This window comes from Schistocerca piceifrons, chromosome 4, assembly GCF_021461385.2.
Source record: "Schistocerca piceifrons isolate TAMUIC-IGC-003096 chromosome 4, iqSchPice1.1, whole genome shotgun sequence".
Lineage (NCBI taxonomy): Eukaryota > Metazoa > Arthropoda > Insecta > Orthoptera > Acrididae > Schistocerca > Schistocerca piceifrons.
In genome coordinates, this window is record NC_060141.1 from 543,430,813 (window position 1) to 543,453,160 (window position 22,348).

Here is a 22,348-nt window from a genome sequence, read left to right on the forward strand (position 1 = left end):
ATGTAGTGTTTTCTTGTACTACAGACTTGTTTAGTTTGCAAGATTTCTTCTACATTTAAAGACAAGCAAATTACTGCTGCTGCAAGATAACAAACCAAAACGATCAACTCAGACAAATACTTGGTTGTATCAAACTGTGGTGAATATGAAATGGAATAAAACTATAGGCTTAATCATAGGTACAGCAGGTGGCAGTTCTTGATTCATTGAGAGGATTGTATTGGTATTTATAATTACTGGTAGATACCCCAAGAGTAATGAATTAATAAAAAACTAAAAAAATGGAACCCAACAGAACATATGTTGCCCAATAATTGACTAATTAAAAACAAGTTTTATGTTTGAGGAAACACACCTACTACACAATAAAAGAGAGAAAAATATATGTTGATTGCTGTTGCTGTGAAACAACAGCTTAAATTCTGTGCTTACATAATGTGGTAGCATCATTGCATATAGTCAACACTGTATTCCACTTGATACATATTGGTCTACCCATTTATAAAAATTCTGAGTTGTACTCAGTCACAGTACAAAACACTTTTGATCAGCAGACATACAATCAGTCATAGTGAATTTTATTTGTGCTACACTCACTAAAGGAAACTCACTGCATGTTGTGGGGAGAATGTTAAGTTAGTATTAGAACAAGGTTACAGCTTCATTATATTTGCAGCAGCTCCATCCAAACAGTGCTGTTAGTACAAACTAATAAAGTAAAAATACAGTCAAGATCATCAATCAGGGCTTCAGTTATCATACTAGTTTATTCTGCCTCCATAGGTTATTACTAAATAGTCAAAACAGTTTTGCGTCAAGCAGCATGTATTTAAAAAGTTGTTGCAGTCAACTGATTTAGTCAGATCAGTGGTTTCCAATTACTGTAACAGACTGCAAATACTTTTGCTGCTTCAAAATAATTTCTTCTCTTCTCCATAAAAAAGGGTGAAAATATAACAATAACTCTGTCATAAAGATACTCAAGATCAGACACTAAAAGAAATTTATGTCATTTGACAGTGGACTGTACCTTTCATATAATAAACTTCCTTAGATTACACACAAACAAACTTCCTTTTTGGAGCAAATACATTAAAATATCATTACTATTTATTGATTTTATAAATAAACCACATTTCCACTTTATTAGCATAAAACTGAAATGTTACTCTTTATGTAGAGTTATGATCATAGTTTATTTAGTTTTTTTTCCCCAAAGAGTTATAGCAATGAGTTATATATTTTTTTAGAAGAATATCATTTTTTTCTTTCATTTAGATGAAGTATTTAAACCAACAGTGTACAGATAAAATGTCTATAAATTTTATTTAGGGACCTAGAAATGTTCAAAGTTTTAGGAGTATATGCAACATGTTTTACATAACTGGAAATGTTCAGATGGATGTTCTGGTGGGAAAATGTTTATTTAAAATGAACTATTTTAAAAACTTCTTTCAAGTGAATATTATTATTTACTTAAAAAATAAATTAAAAAAAAAAAACACACACACACACAAGTTAGAACACACAGTATCTCAAAATGCAACTGAAAGAAAACATGATAAACTCAAACTTCTCTTACAGCACACAACTTTGAGGATTAACAGACAGACACCGACACACACAGAGGTGACAAAAGTCATGGGATACCTCCTAATATCATGTTAGACCTCCTTCAGCAGAGTGTAGTGCTGTGACTCAGCATGGCATGGACTTAATAAGTCGTTTGGACGTCCCCTGCAGAAACAGTGAGCCATGCTCCCTCTATAGCCATCTACAATTGCGAAAGTGTTGCCAGTGCAGGATTTTGTGCATGAACTGACCTCCTGATTATGTTCCATAAGTGTTCAATGGGGTTCATGTTGGGTGATCTGGGTGGCCAAGTCATTCACTCAAACTGTCCAGAACGTTCTTCAAACGAGTAGGAAACAATTGTAGCTCAGTGATACAGTACATTATCATGCATAAAAGTTCCATTTTTTTTTTTTTTTTTTTTTTTTTTTTTTTTTTTTTTTTTTTTTTTTTTTTTTGGGAACATGGAGTCAACAAACGACTGCAAATGGTCTAAGTTGCCAAACGCAGCCATTTCCAGTCAATGATCAGTTCAGCTGAACCAGAGGACCCAGTTCATTGCTTGTAAACACAGCCCCCATCATTATGGAGCCACCACCAGCTAGCACAATGCCTTGTTGAAAACTTAGGTCCATGGCTTCGTGGGGTCTGTGCCACACTCAAACCTCACCATCAGTTCTTACCAACTGAAATTGGGACTCGTCTGAGCAGGTCACAGTTTCCCAGTCATCTAGGGTCCAATTGATATGGTCACGAGCCCAGGAGGGGCACTGCAGCTAATGTTGTGCTATTAGCAAAGACACTCACATCTGCTGCGTAGCCCATTAACGCTAAATTTCGCTGTGCTGTCAAAACAGATGCATTCATCGTGCATCCCACATCGATTTCGGAAGTTATTTCACACATATTTGCTGTCTGTTACCACTGACAGCTCTATGCAAACAGCACTGCTCTCGGTCCTTAAGTGAAGGCTGTCACCATCTGTGTTGTCCATCTTGAGAGGTAATGCCTGTAATTTGGTTTTCTTGGCAAACTCTTGACACTGTGGATCTCAGAATACTAAGTTCCCTACCAATTTCCTAAATGTAACTACCATTCCACATTAAAATTCTGTTAATTTCCATCGTGCAGCCATAATCATATTGGAAACCTCCTCACATGAATCACCTGAGTGCAAATGACAGCTCCGCCAATGCACTGCCCTTTTATATCTTTAGTACACAATACTACTTAGTGTATAAACTATGAAGATACTACAAAGTGTCATTATCTACTGTCAGCTTTGTCACTGCTTTCAATACTTTGTCCTTGGTGCCTTCTGTTATGTGGATTACACTATCACAATAATAAATGAATGGTGATGGAACAGGAGGTGGGAATTCTGTGCAAGACATATTAAACCAAAGTTACTGTAAGAAACAGTAATGTGGCAAGATGATAAAATGTTTATCGTGTTAAACAGAAAACAAATTTTTAGTGCAAGGTTCTCAAATGAGGACCTGATACTTGAAGTATGCTAAGTAAATTTGCTCCTGTGTTAAACAGTCAGTAGTGGTTAAGAGTAATAGAGGGCTAATAAATTGTGAGCCAAAGCTGTTGGCTAGAAAAAGATGAAATGTATAGTACTGCCAATGCACACACAAAAAAGTAAGACACACACACTGCCTACCTTTCAGAACTAATTGTTCTCTCATCACGGAGGAAGGTTAAAAAGGAAGGGTCAGTCACTCAAACTCATGGGTGAGAGAGACCCATGTTTATTAGGCTTAAGTAAGGATACAAAAAAAATGGTTCGGCACCTGTGTGCAAATAGCTGAGCATAGCTTGAGAGAAAAGAGAATTGCAACAGCAGCACTTATGCACCTGTAAGATCAAAGAAAATATACCACTATTATTGTCATGTAACGCACAGAGGAACACTGTTTCTGAACAATAAAGTAAATGGCCATCCTGAATATGAATAAATTGTGTCTTGAGTTCATTAAGTGGATGAAGTTAATCCTTTCCAACAAGGGCATATAAGTCAACAGCAAATAACAAGAGAGGACAGATGTACTGCAAAATCAGTGAAAGAATCCCCAGCCTATTAAACATCTACATACATATTTGGCAAACCATTATGAAGTGCATACTAGAAAGTACTTACTATTTTACCATGTTAAGATTTTTTTCACATCCCTTTCAGCTATGGAGTGCGCAAAGAATGAGTGCTTCGACACCTCTGTGCAAAATGTGTTTAGCCTAATTTTATCTTCACTGTAGCTATGGGAGTGATAAGTAGGGGGCTGAACCACATCTCTACATTTTTCGTTTAATAATGATTCTTGAAACTTTATAATTAACAGTGACTAACAAAGATTCGAGAGTATTAGGAAAGAGGTAGATCACTACTCATCATGAAAATGACCCATTGAGTTGAAGAAAGACACAAAAAAAGACTGTTACATAACAGCTTGTGACTAAAGCCTTCTTGAACAAAGAAACGCGCACACACACACACACACACACACACACACACACACACACACAGCCTGTTGGAGCTGCTGGTGGTAATGGTCATATGTGCATGAAGTGTGCTTTCTTGTGTGAATGTGTGTTTCTTTGTTGAAGAAAGCTTTGGCCAAAGGCTATGTGTAACAGTCTTTTTGTTGTGTCTGTCTACAACTAAACAAGTCACCTTCATGGTGAGTAGCAATTTTTCCTTTTCCTGATGTTGTTTATATTCCAAACTGGAGTTTCCATTGTTTAAAATAAGATTCCCTAGATGCAGGACATAGTAAGTGAATAGGCATGAGAATAGGGAAAAGGAGTAGTTGACCATTACCAGTTTCTGCAGCAAATTGGTCAATTAATTTAGTACTAAGAAAACAGTCTTAATCGTGTCTTTCTATTTATTTAGTGTCGATCGGTTTCAGCTCATCACAGGGGCCACCTTCAGGGCGAACACACCGCTGGTCGACTGCTGGTGGCGTCACGTCTACCAGGTGTGGCAGAAGACTGGGACACCACCAGCAGTCAACCAGCGGTATGTTCACCCTGAAGATGGCCCCTGCGGTGAGCTGAAACCGGTCGGCACCAAATAAATAAAAAAATGTGATTAAGACTATTTTCTTAATACTAAGTTAATTTTATATCAATCACTGTTACTCCACAACCATGTTGTCCAAACATCTAAATTGGTCAATGATCAGACTTTCTATGCAGAGGGTGCCTGGTTTAACTCTCAAGTTGTGTAACATTTTCTTTTCCTTTTTCCATAATAATTTTGACTTTGTAATTGGTGTTTGAGGTCCTATACAACAGAAAGCACACCCTCCAACTATAAGAAAGTGACATTAATTCTGCACAAACAATGTGATCTTCGGTTTTCCAAGCTTTAAACCAAATCAGATACCTTGAGATTTTCAGTCTTACCAAGAACTCTTGTAAGATCAAGTTTGATGATGTGTTGGTTAGAGGGAAAAAAGTGACACTTCTGTTGGTAGGTATGATAAAACTCATGTCAACTGCTCATGTACGATGGGTACTGTGCACAGCTCAACTTCTCAGTGGCTTAGAGAGAGTAATTGTAGTTCGTGTCTCTACTCTTCAATGTATGTTCCATGCTGCTATTTAACATCTTTGGAACAAAGATGGCTACAGGAAATTGCTGCAGTAGGAATGACTCTTTTTTACTAATATGAAAACATTATTCACTGTATCCTCACACGTCCCTACTTGCAGAAAAGATTCTGTATTATAATCAAATTATTATGAACAAAAAAAGTTTCCATTTATCAAGCAGAAACTGGAGATTGCTTATATGAAAGCTTTGTATGAAAGTATAGATAGTTCTCCTGTCAGGAGCTTCCAGCAGTGCACAGTTTCTAGAATTACTCTGAAAGTAAACAGCATAAAGTAAACAGCTTTCTCAGAAAAACTGCACTGTTAGCTTATACAGGGTGAGACTGACCCAAATGATAATTACTTTTCACCTGTCATAACAATTCTTCTCATGAATGTGTCACATTTTCTGCAGAAGAAACAAATGAACTCGTAGAAGGAACTGTTCCTCCAAATATTACTAACAGCTCAACAAATACTTCTTATCTGTGTATTGTGACTAGGAATTGTAATCAAAAAATCAAAATGTTAATGAAAATAAGAACTTTCATCTTTCTACCTTTTCACCAACTGAAAGACTAATTTAAGAGAGTATCCTTGGTGCCTTGAACAATAAGAGACTTATTTTAGAACTAATTATGGAAAATATATGATCTAAAAGTAAAGCAATGAGCGAGGAAATGAGTTGGCTCGGTTCCGACTGTATTACTTCTATGCGCACTACAGTTAACCAAAGTCACATACCAGTGAAATTTACCAAGAATTAAAAACTTTTTTTTAATAGAACTCCACTCGCTTTGTAAAAATAGTTACTAAGTGGAAAATTAAAGTAAAGCTTTAAACTAATCATTGAAACTCATTCTTTTATACTTCTATTTTTGTTTAACATGTAATGAATAGGTACTTACAATTAGTAAGGCCTTAAAAAAGTCAAATTACTGTTTTTTTAAAAACAGAAGGATAGGTAAAAATTGGCTGGCCACCAAAATGTTAACTACAGAACATACGAGCAGGAGAACAGAATGTAAATTCTGACAATATCAGCAATAATATGTCACACATAGATTGAAATCAAATCAATCAATGAGGCACTTACATGCAGAATATCTTCATAGCTGTTGTTCTTTTTAATCTCACTTATGATATCAATTCAGTTTCTTAAAACATATAGAGAATTTCTAAAGAAGAAGAACTCTGCTTAGTTTGATTCTGTCACACGATAAAAGTGAGAGAATGGACTTGTATGGTGCACAAGTTTCAAATTAAAATACAAGTTCAAGAAATGCTTCAAAGTGCAATAGCTGACATCTTAATTACTGCTCCTTTCTAAATTTTATATGGAAACAGCACTTCCTTTATCTGATTTCTTTTTAGTGTAATTATATAGTAATGTGCAGCTACTGCTGGGAATAATGTCACAATATTATCAACACTTGTTGCTACCCACAGGTGGCCCACAACCAGCAGTCTTGCAGGAGGTAACAATACCCATATGGACAAATCGAGAATGTAAGGCAAAATATGGAAACGCAGCACCTGGTGGTATAGTGGAACATTTTCTATGTGCAGGACAAGCAGGACGTGACTCATGCAGTGTAAGTATGGTACAGATAATGCTTTAATTACTATGTCAAACAAAATTGCTCTACTCACTCATTGTTAGCCCCAAAGTTTCAATAAAAAGGGTGTCTTCCTCCTATATGAAATGAAATGAAATGTCGTGTGGCTAGGGCCTCCCGTCGGGTAGACCGTTCGCCTGGTGCAAGTCTTTCGATTTGACGCCACTTCGGCGACTTGCGCGTCGATGGGGATGAAATAATGATGATTAGGACAACACAACACCCAGTCTCTGAGCGGAGAAAATCTCCGACCCAGCCGGGAATCGAACCCGGGCCCTTAGGATTGACAGACCGTCGTGCTGACCACTCAGCTACCGGGGCGGACTTCTTCCTATATAAACAAGTTTAAGGGAAGCACTTTTCTAACTGCCGGCACAAACTACACATTAGACCTAACAGTTTCAGTAAAACGAATGTTTTAAGAGTTATTTCACGGGAAATGAACAGAATGCTGACATTAGGTTTCAGTCTTCCAGTACTTTACAATCATTTGCCCCGTGACTGTATATAGATTTTTTAGGAGGCCCATTTGACCTGTTTTTCCTGAACTGATGAAAAAGCAGATATTTCAATGACGATTCCATAGAATTGTGTTATGCAAAGAAATATTTACCATCCAATATAACAGTCAGCTTTGAAAATAGCTCTGAAACTGATACTGCAGTAGAATACGGGATTAACACATTCCAGAAATGCATATGATTTAGAAAAGCTTCAGAAAAAATAAATCTGAAAAGTTGAATGGAGGTCTGAACATTATTGTTGTCTGAATACAAATCTTAATCACTATGTTGACTCACAACGTACAGAGAAATCAGTAAAAGTACAGTGCCTAAAGGAAAGTGAAAACAAATGTAAATTCACATGCACGATAGTAATGTTTGGAAAAGCAAGAAAAGGGGGTGATAGAACATAACAATAGGTCCAAAGAAAAGAAAACGAGGGAAATCAACATACTGACAACAAAAACAGTGAGAAAATCTAATAATATAAAAAATATCCTGACCACCAACTTAATAGCTTGTTGGTCCACAGTGCAATACAACAGAGATTCTGCGGGCACAGATTCAAGAAGTCCTTGATAGGTATCTAAAGGTACATGAAATCATATGTCTCTGCACAAGTCATACAATTCCCATAACTTACAGGCCAGTGGTTTTCAGTGGAGCAGATTGGCATTGACAGCATCACAGCTGTGGTGTTCCATCATGTTCATATCAGGCCAATTTGGTGGCCAATGCACCAACATGAGTTCACTATTACGCTCCTAAAACTGCTGTAACATGATTCTGGCCTTTTGACACCGACAGTTATCCTCCTGCTGGAAAATGCCATCATAGTCAGGGAATACAACAACAATTAAGGCGTGCAAGTGCTCCATAACAATGTTCATGCAGTCCACGTCTGTTATGGTGCCATTAGTCATTAGTTTAGTATTGGAGGGCAGCGTGGAAGGTAAAAATCATAGAGGGAGACCAAGAGATGAATACACTAAGCAGATTACCTAACTATCAGTTTAATAAGTCATGGCTGCAAAATACTAACACGAATTCTTTACAGACGAATGGAAAAACTGGTAGAAGCTGACCTCGGGGAAGATCAGTTTGGATTCCGTAAAAATATCGGAACACGTGAGGCAATACTGACCCTACGACTTATCTTAGAAGCCAGATTAAGGAAAGGCAAAGCTACGTTCCTAGGATTTGTAGACTTCGAGAAAGCTTTTGACAATGTTGACCGGAATACTCTCTTTCAAATTCTGAAGGTGGCAGGGGTAAAATACAGGGAGCGAAAAGCTATTTACAATTTGTACAGAAACCAGATGGCAGTTATAAGAGTCGAGGGACATGAAAGGGAAGCAGTGGTTGGGAAGGGAGTGAGACAGGGTTGTAGCCTCTCCCCGACGTTATTCAATCTCTATATTGAGCAAGCAGTGAAGGAAACAAAAGAAAAATTCGGAGTAGGTATTAAAATCCATGGAGAAGAAATAAAAACTTTGAGGTTCGCCGATGACATTTTAATTCTATCAGAGACAGCAAAGGAATTAGAAGAACAGTTGAATGGAATGGATAGTGTCTTGAAAGGAGGATATAAGATGAACATCAGCAAAAGCAAAACGAGGATAATGGAATGCAGTCGAATTAAGTCGGGTGATGCTGAGGGAATTAGATTAGGAAATGAGACACTTAAAGTAGTACAGGAGTTTTGCTATTTGGGGAGCAAAATAACTGATGATGGTCGCAGTAGGGAGGATATAAAATGTAGACTGGCAATGGCAAGGAAAGCATTTCTGAAGAAGAGAAATTTGTTAACATCGAGTATAGGTTTAAGTGTCAGGAAGTCGTTTCTGAAAGTATTTGTTTGGAGTGTAGCCATGTATGGAAGTGAAACATGGATGATAAATAGTGTGGACAAGAAGAGAATAGAAGCTTTCGAAATGTGGTGCTACAGAAGAATGCTGAAGATTAGATGGGTAGATCACATAACTAATGAGGAAGTATTGAATAGGGTTGGGGAGAAGAGAAGTTTGTGGCACAACTCTACTAGAAGAAGGGATCGGTTGGTAGGACATTTTCTGAGGCATCAAGGGATCACCAGTTTAGTATTGGAGGGCAGCGTGGAGGGTAAAAATCGTAGAGGGAGACCAAGAGATGAATACACTAAGCAGATTCAGAAGGATGTAGGTTGCAGTAGGTGCTGGGAGATGAAGAAGCTTGCACAGGATAGAGTAGCATGGAGAGCTGCATCAAACCAGTCTCAGGACTGAAGATCACAACAACAACAGTCATTACCACAAGTCTCATGGAAGCCAGCTGAATATCTACCATGGCATAATACTGCCCCAACTGGCCTGTGTCCTTAGTGTGCTGCACATTTTGAGCCTCGATGACTGCTTATCCTGTAATGACCGCTGACATGGTGTAATAAAAAATATGATTCATCCAACCAGACAATAAGATTCCATTGACCCATGGTACAATCCCATACTGCAGTCCTATTTCACAATGTCACAGAATGCCGCCTTGTACTGCTTTGGAGAGCAGGCAAGCTTCTCACCACCACATTCTGAGATGAGACATAGGCATCCAACATCCTGTCAACTACATGATGTTTCAACATCCTTCAGCTAGAATGAAATTTTCACTCTGCAGTGGAGTGTGTGCTGATATGAAACTTCCTGGCAGATTAAAACTGTGTCCCTGATCGAGACTCGAACTCGGGACCTTTGCTTTTCGCAGGCAAGTGCTCTGCCATCTGAGCTACTCAAGCATGACTCGCACCCCGACCTCACAGCTTCACTTCCACCAGTACCTTGTCTACTACCTTCCAAACTTCAAAGAAGCTCTCCTGGCAGAAGTGAAGCTATGAGGATAGGGAGTGAGTTGTGCTTCGGTAGCCGATGGTAGAGCACTTGCCCGTGAAAGGCAAAGGTCCTGAGCTCGAGTCTCGGTCCTCCACACAGTTTTAATCTGCCACGAAGTTTCATCCTTCAACTGCTTGCCACAGATGCTCATGACAGTACCATGTCAACAGCACGTTGCTGTTTCTGAGATGCTCATTCCCCAGACACCAGACTATAACAATCTGTGTGCTGTCAAAGTCACTTATGTCAGTGGATTTCCCCATCTGTCGCACATATCATCACTAGAATGATTTCTCATTTATTTCTGCTCCAGTTATATACTTTCCTTGCTGTATCACAGCTTGCAATGGTACCAAGCAGCATTATCAAACTCCCACATGTCTCAAAGCTCTTCATGTTAATGTTGTGTGTCTCTGTCTCCATTAGTAATGCAGCTTATGTCTAACCTCATATCCTGAAATTCTTTTTCCTTCAGTGAGTTTGTTATTTTTCCTTTATCCTCGATTGTCCTGTCACCTGTTTCTTCTCATACTAGCCGCCCTGTCTTGTAAGTGGATTTTTCACTGCTTTCAGTTACCCACGGCCACCATCCTCAGTTTGTTAAATCATGTGCCCCTTTTCTATTTCTCATCCATCTCAGGCTGTGCTCATCACCAACTAAATAGTTTCACAAGTAAAACCAAGGTGCATTCAGAAAGTAAGTTACGATTGCATCCAGAGATGACATGAGTAGTCAGATAAGAATATATGAGATGTGATTGGGAAGTTTTAAGAATGGATCCGCTAATGCTTCCTGGTTTGGCGGGCAGGTACATGAAGGGTGGGGAGTGAGTCATTGCCTTGTCCTTGAATGCCCTCTGACAGGAAACTGTGTTTCCTTTATTCAATTCATTGTGGCAGCTAGTTGAGTGAGAGTCTGTAGGGCTTGTTGCTGGATTCTGCCTGCGTGAAAACGGACATAAAAACAGAGCAACGAGTTTGTGTGAAATTTTGTTTTAAAACTGGGAAATCAGCTTCTGAGACTTACAAACTGTTAAAAACAGCTTTTGGAGATAATTGTATGAGCCAGTCAAATGTTTTTGTCTGGTTCAACATATTTAAAAATGGCCACAAATCATTTGAAAATGAACCACAGTCTGGCCAACCTTCCACCTAAGTGACAATTTTGAAGGAGATACATCACAGTAGCATGTAAGTACCACCATTGCACAATTACAAGCCCATTCTTAAAGCTTTCCAATCACACCTCATATATGCACAGTAGTAGAGAGGAGGTATGCAGGAATAATGCTGTGCACTTTCAGTCTTGTGACAGCTATTTTTACCATTCCGTGCTGTGATAAAATGGCTGCTCTGATACAGTCATCTGCAAACTGCAAGGCTCATCCAGTTATCCGATTTTTGCACACTCATAAGCAATCTCCAGCAGATATCAATCGGCAATTGTTCCACTTGTATGGACACAACATTTTGAGTTACTGCACGGTCAGACAATATTGCAGGCTATTTACTGAAGGACAAAGATTGTGGTGGCCAACTACTCCTGGTGACAACAGAACTGATGGAAACTGAGCAGAAAGCAATTTTGCAGAACCGGCACTTCAAAATTTCAGAACCATATGTTACACTGTGACACAGGACAACTAATGTTCTGGAAATCTAGAGAGATGGCACCACAGCGATTGCCCTACCATGGCACAGAGGTGCACAGCAAAGGCAGCCTGTTCCCCTTCTCCTGTTTCCAGCAATGACATAAAAATTACCATGGCAATCTAGCATTTACAGGTGGGTTGGCTTGTATTTGGCCTCCTCACCATATGCTTCTTGCTTCCATCTGCTTTAGGTTGGGGCTAAACTTTCGCACTTTGACTTGTTCTGTAGTGCTGGTAATTTAGAAGAAGAAACACAAGCTAACACTTTTCACACTCGGTGATAAAGCAAGGAGGCCCACCTTCCCTTGCTGCCTCTGGTCAGTCGCCATTAAGGTGGGCCCCACACATCCCGAGGGTCTGAATGATGTGCCCTAAACTTCCTCACTTAATTTATCTTTCCGTCCTGAGGAAGAAACCGTCAGTTCCAAAAGATGGGAATATTGTTAATACCTTTCATTTTTAAAAAAGTTGTACTGAAATGTCTCCTCCTCTTCGTAAGTATTGGCCAGCCATTCTGTTTCTTGTAATTTTACAGTTTTCTCAAGTGTATTTGCCTTTTGACAGACTTTAACATCTATCGTCTTGGTCTTCAATGGCTCAACTGAAGACGACTGGCAGGTGCCCAATCAAAATGTCATGGATTGTAATTAATAGTTACTGACAGCTAGCCCAAAACTTCATTCAATAACTATCACAGAATTTGACCTTAACAAGGATTTCAAATATTTTCACAGATGTTAATATTAATCCTCCAAAAGCTGCTAAACTACAATTTTATTTGTTAACATCATTACAGTATAGTAGTTTGTTCTTAACTTGTTCCATATCATGTTTACAACAAACAGAATTTAAAAAAGCCAACTAATGTGTAAAAAAGTGTGTTTATGGTAGAAAAACTAAGCTTATTTGCATAAATAAAAATAGCAAAAAAGTTTCTACATAAACAAAAAAAGAGAGCTACACTACAGGCCACCTACAGTGTTGTTGTTGTTGTCGTCATTATTGTTGTTGTTATTATTTGACCAATAAAATCCATATTGCTGTATTATAGGTAACAATTACCTCATTGGGCAGTACCAAGCAAAATAACTCTTCCATTTTTACTGAAATGCCAAGGATGATACCGCACTCATATTTATCTGATGTTTTAATTTATTATATTTGACATATCAGTTGAAATGAAATGTATGACTGACTTTATCTAAATTTTTTATTTGGTTCTAGTCCGTATATAGTGAAGTATGTTATATAGCAAATTCACAGGTTTATTCAGTAGTTGAGAGTGAAAAACCAATTGTAGCATTTCTCAAAATGGCCCAGAGTGAAGATATATTCTATTCAATTTGTTCATGAAATAACACAGTGGGCAGTTTTCACTGCATGTGCTCTCTCTAGTACAACAACTGATGACTAATAATAATAATAATAATAATAATAATAATAATAATTACACACAGTGAGCTTTTATACCTAAAAACAACAAAGTGTTCAGAGCATAACATCAGAGGTACAAGAAACTATCACTGAAACTTGGCAATCAAGAATGTGTGCCGTGCTATCTCGTGACAGAGTAATGATTTGTAGACATAAAGGCTACAGTAAACTTTGTGCTAGGTCAAACAGGCCGAGATAGGGTGGGGGAGGGGGGTACAGTTATGATCCACTCAAGGAATCATTGTGGCACCCACCAGGGGCCTTTAACCATAAACATGAAGAAAACCATGACCATAATGTCTCAAAGAGAACTGAACTTCCATCCCCACAACAGAAGCCCACAGTCTCAATCTCCAAATAAATCATATACTGAATACAATATTACAAGCAAGAAAGTTGCTTATCACCATATAGTGGAGATGCTGAGTTGCAGATAGGCACAAAAAAGACTCTCACAACTGAAACTTTCAGCCAATAAGGCCTTCGTCAACAACACACACACACACACACACACACACACACACACACACAGTGCATGATGGGAGTGGCGACATGGTGGGGGTAAGAAGGAGGCTGTGGCAGGGAGCAGGAGGGATAGTATGGTGGGGATGGCAGATAGTGAAGTGCTACAGGTTAGACAGTGGGCAGGGGAGGGAGGGAGGGGGGGAGTAGCAGAATAGAAGAGAAATAAAAAGACTTGGAGGTGGTGGTGGTGGTGGATGGTGGCTGTGTAGTGCTGGAATGGGAATAGGGAAGGGGTTGAATGGGTGAGGACAGTGACTAACGAAGGTTGAGGCCAGGAGGGTTATGGGAATGTAGGATGCATTGCAGGGAAAGTTCCCACTTGTGCAATTCAGAAAAGCTGATGTTAATGATGGCACAGGCTGTGAAGCAATCATTGAAATGAAGGATATCATGTATGGCAGCGTATACAGCAACAAGGTGGTCCACTTGTTTCTTGACCACTGTTTGTAGGTGGCCATTCATGCGGATAGACAGCTTGTTGGTTGTCATGCCTACATAGAATGCAGAACAGTTGTTGCAGCTTAGCTTGTACACTACATGACTGGTTTCACAGGTAGCCCTGCCTTTGATGGAATAGGTGATGTTAGTGACTTGTCTGGAGTAGGTGGTGTGTGGGACAGGTCTTGCATCATACACGGGATGAGCCATGAGGTAAGAGATTGGGAGCAAGGGCTGTGTAAGGATGGACGAGTATATTGTGTAGGTTCGATGGACGGCGGAATACCACTGTGGGAGGGGTAGGAAGGATAGTGGGCAGGCATTTCTCAGCATGACAAGAGGAACTCAAAACCCTGGCGGAGATTGTAATTCAGTTGCTGCAGTCCTGGGTGGTACAGAGTTACAAGGGAAATGCTCCTCTGTGGCCGGATGGTGGGACTTTGGGATGAGGTGGGAGACTGGAAAGATAAGGCACGGGAGATTTGTATTTGTACAAGGTTGGGAGGATTTTCCATTGTTTGACATACTGAATACAAGTTCAGAAACAATAACCATTAAGGAGTCACAATTTAAGAGCCTCTACTCTAATTTTTCATTATAATAACTGCATTCTGAAACAGATTTTCTTACCATTATTCGGTCTTACTTAAAAGGTTTTTTTTTTTGTTGTTTACAGGGTGACAGTGGTGGCCCACTCATGATTAACAACGGCCGCTGGACACAGGTGGGCATTGTCAGTTGGGGAATTGGCTGTGGCAAAGGCCAGTATCCAGGAGTTTATACACGTGTCACTCATTTCATGCCATGGATTACAAAGAATCTGAAGTAATGCAGAAAATGAGAATGAGGTGGCACATCTTGCCGTTTTGTGATGGGATCAATAAGTTACAACAAAAACAGTACACAACTGTGCTTCAACTCTTCAAGATTTACAGTTATATTTACGACCCTCACCACTGTAACTATGCAGTAAATGATAAGTACACAACTACATTTACCAGAATGAACCAGGTCAATCCTACTTTATCATCAGTACCAGTTTTGGAAACACACGACTGTAACACTATGATCAAATGCCTGACATTTTATAAAAACACTTAGTCAGTTTTCACTGAAGTAGCATGGTTAATTCTTTGTGTGTGTTTGCAGTAGGTGTTTTCAAATGAGATGTTCCTTTTACAAGACATCAGCACTGTGTGCAATGTTATTCAGATGTTTCATCCTTGAAAACAATTAAGTAGTCTTAATTCACTATGTTTATTTGACTCTTATGCATTCTGGTACATGGAAAACAAAAAAGGACTACTATGATGTGAAACTGTAGCATTTCAGTTATGCATTACTTAATTTTTAAATCCACATTTTATTCCTGCAGCTAGTCAGGCACTTTATGATAAAAAGTAGATGGAAATAGTTCACTGTGTCGCATAATATTGAAGAGTTCCTGCAAATTTGTGCCATTATTTTCCATGTTCTTGAAAAGAATATTATAACATAGATCTTTAATAGCTTACTAAAATCTGTACAAAATGATAAATGACTATTAGGCTTTGTACAGTGTATAAAACATCAATGTTAAATAATGGTACCATACACAAGAATTATGACTGTACTTTACAAAACAACTGATTATTTAAAATAAAGTTAATTTATTCAAAAATTTGTGGAGTTTTTTTGAGTGAGTGTCCCAAAAAAATTCTGAAAAGTCTAGTTGCAAAATTTATTTACCGCACTGTACACATAACATTGTTTTTAAGTTCTCAGAAGTATTGCTATCAATAGCCACTACCATGTTATTTCACAATAAAGCTTACAAGGAACTTCTAAGAGATACTGCTTCATCACATAAAATTATACAAAAATATACATACAGTGCTATATAAAATTGTATAAAATAAATACTTCTCATCAACATACTTCTGGCAGATAAAATTTAAAATGACTAGGAGAGAGAAGAAGAAAGAATGCATTCAGGCACAACAAGGTTGTTGTTGGATGAAATGCATATACACCGAGCCATCAAAATTGCAACTTCACTGGTCAATATTTGAGACATTCAGATGCAGAAGTGTATTCCTTGCTGAAAAAGAAAACATATGATGTATTAGCAGGTGGGCTGGATTCTACAGTATGTTTTGTATACATATTTTAACAACCACAAACAGAAAAATAAATTAACTAAATTAAGGATAAGTTCATATGAAATGCAGAGAGCAGTCTAAAAAATTAATATTCACCAAGTAAAAGAATAAACTGTTCTCAAACATTGGTGGAAGACAGGTTGGAGAGGGAGATTAATCCAATCTGTTGTTTACATCGAGTGGGGGATAAAAACTATACTTTGTATTTGTCGAGCTAGTTTTGATTTCCACTGCCTGAGACTTTAATTAGCTTGATACACTGCTTTAAGTGTTCAATTATACACAACATTTGAATGGAAAATAAAGTCACCAGTTCTACTGCGACATTATTCATTCACCAGGCTAGTTGGGATTGGATTGTTATCTTCTGAATGTGACAAATGCCAGTTTCTTCAGCGCTCTTTGAGTGTCAGGATGTGTCCTATATGTGCAACTCTGTTTGGGTGTCCAGTTCAAGCCACAATGCAACATTCAGTTGGACAACGGTACACAATCACATTTTGCACGAAATGTGGGAAGTTAGCTGCCAAAACTTTCCAATTATTGAGCAGGCTTCCGCATATGAATGTCTATCAAAATGGCAGGGTGATGTCTATGAGTTTACTAGCTCTGGGTGCCATTCAACACTGAAAAGTGAAGACCGTGTGATTGAACAACTGCAGATAAAGAAAGTGTGTGCAAAACTGGTCCCGAAAATCTATGAGAATGACCCCCAAATCCAACTAGGAGCCCATTTGTAAAGAACTGCTGCAAATGTTGTGAAAATGATGCCACTTTTTTTTGACAATGCTATAATGAGAGATAAATCGTAGATTTACAAATGCGAGCCCAAGACAAAGAGACATAGTCAGAGCTTAGAGTTGCACAATTCACACTTATTGAGTCTCAAGAGGGCACGCATGAACAGACTGGAAGTTATGGTAATGCTCACAATCTTTTCTGATGTTAGGGGTATTGTCCACCATGAGTTTGCACCTGCCAAACAGGCGGACAAAGTGTTTAAAGAGTTGAAAAAAGGGTCATACTTGTCAGCTCACACATTGCCAGTTCCTGGAAGCTCCACCAAGGCAATATGTCCAGCTCCACGGCATTCTTGGTGAAGGATTACCTGGTCAAAAACAGTGCAGCAATGCTGCCACCTCCCTTACAGTCCCAACCTATCTCAGCAGACTTTTTTTGCTTCCTTGGCTCAAGACACTCTTGAAAGAACACTATTTTGATACTATCAACTATGTGAAAGTTGTTGTTATGAGTGCCCTAAAGGACATTTCAACCCAGACCATGCAGGATACCTACAACACTTGGTAATCCAGGGTGTATATGTGGACAAGGAAAAAAATTCCGAGATTTTTCCCGGATCTCCCGGTTGAAGATACACTTTCTCCCAGGTGAAAATACACTTTTTCCGTGTTAAGTGACAGTATACTTTCCCTCAGAACTGTAAAACGTATGAATCATTTGAATGGTTATCGTTCTATACAGCGGCTTAGGATTTCCCAGCATGTTAGAAAACGAAACTCGCATGGGGGGGGGGGGGGGGGGGGGGGGGGGGGGGACGACAACACGTTTTGGAAAGTTCTTTGATGTGCAGCAACATGTACTCTGCAAATTTTCATATTACGAAAGTATAAACTCGCATTCCACCAAACACCGCTTGTTACTCTCCGATGGATTGAAATCGAGATTGCGATGCGCTTTTGTAAGCCAGTCATAGCTCATGTCACGTGATCTCGCCAGCCGATGACAGCGGATATTCAGAGCATAGGACACGTGATGTAGTCAGCCAATAGCAACATCATTGTTAAGTAGCGCGAACACACAAATAGGAAAAGTTAATATACATAGTGCTGCTGCAAGAAAAGAAAAGCTTTCAGATACGGTATTGGTCTCTACGATTTGTAAGCTGCAAGAGAAGCTAAGCTTCCACATATAATGTTGATCTTTTTTTGCATGTTTTACACTTTAAGATACATCACACAAATGTGCCAGTAAAATGTTTAATGCCGTCATTAATCTCTGATCCTCTGGGCTGGAAATTCTTCCAAATGGATTGTCATCAAAGAGTTGATTTTTAAATGAGTGTCAAACGCTCTGTGATTTAAGAAATTCATAGTACATTCTTTCACGTAGTTCATCTTCCGTAAAAGGAAATTTACTTTGAAAATAACGCTTTTCAAACCACAATTCGCAATATTTTCCCGCGATCTGTTAGAAATAGATCTGTTCCGGCAGATAAGAGGCATCACTGCGCTTGCGCAGTTGCGATGACGTAGGAAGCCTGTACGTGTGAAACATTAAAAGATCCTACATTACGTCATAAAAGAAACAAGACATCTGCGGATACTCCAAGAGGGTCGGAATTTCGCGAACCATAATGCAACGAATAATTCGCCTTGCAGTGTACGTTCGTATGTCCAGATTGCCAACGAAGTAGGCCTCGACCTGATATTAAGCTCTTCAGTGTGGTGTTTGGGATGTCAGTTTTCTTGGAGTACCAGTACTGTATTATCTCATGTTGAGTTCTTTATTATGGCACAATGCTACACGTGCTAGAAGATGAAAACGTGCATTTGAAATGCAGCGAACAGTAGAAACTAGCCAATAGTGTGGTAAACACTTCATTTCAAATAAATTGGCTGTCTCAGCAGAAAAATAGATCAAAAGACAGATTTCTGCAGCAAAGCGACAAAAGTAACTTCATTATTCTGCAAGACGATTAATGCTTGACTGTCAGAAAGGTGGAAATAAAATCTGAAACTAACAACACATTTTAGCCTTCCGTAATTACGTGAATGTATTTTAATTCACTTGATAGCTCTCAGCCACAGAAATCACTTTGTTTTCATTTGATGTGAGAGCAGTAAATGAAGAGCAAACAGCAAAATAACTAAATGCAAACAAGGACCACGTGGAGACTAGTCCCCCGCACTACAACTTACGACACTCAGACTCCTCTGCGTATCAGCCCCTGATCTACGATATTTCAAACCGGGGCAATAGTAGACCCGTTTCATTATCCATCAATTATTCTCTGGTTAGACATTCGTACAACAAGTTTTCCGCGCTACTCCCACAATATAACCTAGCGGCTGCTAGTCGGGGACTATACAACTTGCCCTTTCTAGGTTAGCGATCTGACCAAAATTTTCTTTCAAAATTCCATTTTCTTGGATACATCGAGAAGATAATACGTAATCTTTCTTACCAGTTATTCCTGTTCGTCACTTATTTCCACTCTCGTAGTCTGAATCTATGGACTTTGCTAGTAATTTAAACAACGCTGATCATTCGCATACCCAATCAATCACATAAACAAACAGCAGTTGGCGTTCACCCGCTCTGCTTTATTCCACTGAACTCGTATAGCCCCACCCCCTTTAGTCTGCTGGAAAGTTTATTTCTAGATGCGACGAGGATTCCCCTGGCAGAGACATCACGTACACTATGCACACATTCAAAAATCAACTTATGATTCATTCAGAAATCAACTTAGAATGTGTTCAAAAATTTTCAAAAACCAACAGGGATGCGCTTCAAAATCATTTGAACAATCGATAGACCAACGTGCGCTCGATGCTAGGTGCTTTGTGACAAGATTTTCTTCCTTAAGAATATGAGTTTACCCCCAACCCCCCCTCAAAATTTCCGCCCGGTTCATATACCACGGTTTGCTGCTTACACAGCCAGCAGCAACATTTCTGTAGACAGAAGCGGGAGAAGGTACGACTCATACCCGACTCAACTGTGCATGCGCATGAGCCCGCCCGTAACTGCTTAAATGGATCTAAGGTAAACAGTTGCAACATCACGAACATCAGAGGTAATTTTGTGTTACGAAGCATTACATAGTCTTTCACACATTTTGCTGTTGGCAGACACTTGTATGAGCTCTGTTTTTTTTAATATGGTGCATTTCCTTTGCAATTTTAGTTTTATTCTCTCGTTCATGTAATGTTGTTGCAGTATTATTCTGCAGTGGCGGGATACAGTAATATCCTTTGTCAGAGTATCAGTTCTTACCAGTCAAAATTACAAAAAATTAACTGAAAACTAAAGCAATGAAAAATTCCCGGAATTCTGAAAAATTCCCGGGTTTTTCCCGGTTTTCTCTCTGATGAAAAAATTCCCGGGCCTTCCCGGATCTCCCGGTTGTCCCGGGTCGTATACACCCTGTAATCTCATTGACAAGTATGTATTGATGTACGAGTGTCATTTTTTTAAAAACTTTTATGTATTGCACCATTTCATTTCAATCAATGAATTACTTCTTATGGCATTAGTGGAATTACTTTCCAGACAAACCTCATATCAGACAAGGCTGATAAGTGATCAACATAAATGCCAAGAATAGAATGGTACCAAGTACTGAGCACTACTATTTTATACAGCCCATAGTGCAAATAATTCTCATCAATTCTGCAGTGTTTCAGAAAAATTAGTAACAAATGTGCCAAGCTTTTTGTGTTGTATGAAACACTGTCATTCCTCAAATAATGCAAAATTTGTTCCAAGCCACGAGCCAGTGAAAAGGTATTATTGCATACAAATAGGATTCTGCTAAATTGTTTCTCATTTAAAGTAAACCAGTACTAATTTAGTTTAATGCTATCATTTACAGTACTATCTGTTTCAATTCAGTTCTGTGTCATAGTTATAAATCAACAAATATGCACTCTCCTCTCACATTAGCATCACTAAGATGAACACCAAGTATATTGCAAATATTATCACACTGTTTCTTCTGTATTCTATCCCACATTAAAGCCTCAACAATGTTTGGTATTTAAATCATACTAACATACGAAAAAACGAAAGAAAGGGCAAGACATAATTACAAAAAAACTGATTTCTTCTTCTCACCACTGAAGTAAGAAGTATCTGTATTCCCATCTGGCTGTGGGATGAAAGGTGCTTCTATCTCACGCAAGTGCTCCCAGTCTATACCACTAAAAAGTGGCATCCTTTTTACTTCCAGTGATCCTGGCCTTTTTAGAGGATCAAGTGTAAGCAAAGAATCAATGGCATTTTGAGCTGATTGTGATAGTTCCTCACTGCCTGTAGGCCATGGTATTTCTGGAAAATATTACAAGTCAAGTCACATTTAATTTAAAAACTGTACAAATTCTCAATATCAAATTATTTAAAAGACTTCCTAAGCAAAAAGCTAGATGCCCGTCAGTTGTATTACAAAATGTTTGGTCTAATACAACAATGAAAACAATCAATTACTGAAAAAATTATTTAATTGGACGGATAAAAAATCTACTCCCGAAGCAACGGCAGAACACACACATAAAATACGGTTGTAATTGGCAAGCTTTTGTAGCCAATGGCTCCATCTTCAAGCAGAGGGGTTGAAGGGAAGGAAGAGGAGTGAAGGAAAAGGACTGGAGATGTCTACAAAAAGGAGTAGATTTTGGGAAAGTCACCCAAAACTGCAGATCAGGGAGGACACCATACTTTCTTACCACATACAATAAGTCTCCCCAGACCTGCAGTTCTGGGTGACTTTACCAAAATATACCCCTTTTCCTAGACCTCTCCAGTCCTTCCCCTTCACCCTTCTTCCTTCCCCTTCCCCTTCAACCCTTCTGTCTGAAGGAGGAGCCACTGGCTACACAAGCTTGCAATTACAACTGTCTTTTACGTATGTGTTCTGCCGCCGCTTGGTGAGTAGATTTTTTATCTATCCAATTAAATAAAAATGTTTGGTCTTTCAGAAATCCATGTTCACACCTCAACTTCTGGAATTATAAGGAATATGTAATGTAATTATTTACAATATAAATGTAGACAAAGCAGAATGACAATTTTCTAGAATTTCATAGAAAACATTACATGACAATCTCAGAGATAGTGGCAGTCATCTCAATAACTCGTTGAACTTTCTCTATCACACTTCTGAATACCAGTGCACACAGTGAGTTGAAGCTGATGGGCAATTACAACAAAAGTCAACTCAATTCATCCACAGTTTTCTATAAAATAAATAAATACACA

General features: G+C 38.7%; 2 protein-coding genes across 5 annotated transcripts in view; one reads left to right on the forward strand and one right to left on the reverse strand.

Annotated features, from left to right (window-relative positions):
• Nucleotides 1–15,867, forward strand: part of LOC124796419 (proclotting enzyme-like) — a 173,002-nt gene extending 157,135 nt beyond the window's left edge. Inside the window, exons 7-8 of the mRNA XM_047260600.1 lie at nucleotides 6,625–6,770; nucleotides 14,884–15,867. Coding sequence (XP_047116556.1) covers nucleotides 6,625–6,770; nucleotides 14,884–15,036 — 299 coding nt within the window. The 3' untranslated portion in view covers nucleotides 15,037–15,867. The remainder of the gene's footprint in view (nucleotides 1–6,624; nucleotides 6,771–14,883) is intronic.
• A 38-nt stretch (nucleotides 15,868–15,905) lies between these two features.
• LOC124796418 (serine/threonine-protein kinase greatwall) overlaps nucleotides 15,906–22,348 on the reverse strand; it is a 138,833-nt gene continuing 132,390 nt past the window's right edge. For 3 of the 4 annotated variants that reach the window (XM_047260596.1, XM_047260595.1, XM_047260597.1), the window contains 2 exons: nucleotides 21,209–21,421; nucleotides 15,907–16,287 (listed from right to left, as the gene is read on the reverse strand). In XM_047260596.1, coding sequence (XP_047116552.1) covers nucleotides 16,241–16,287; nucleotides 21,209–21,421 — 260 coding nt within the window. In that variant the 3' untranslated portion in view covers nucleotides 15,907–16,240. Of the gene's footprint in view, nucleotides 16,288–21,208; nucleotides 21,422–22,348 lie in introns of all 4 variants that reach the window. The other variant, XM_047260598.1, reaches the window with a different exon arrangement.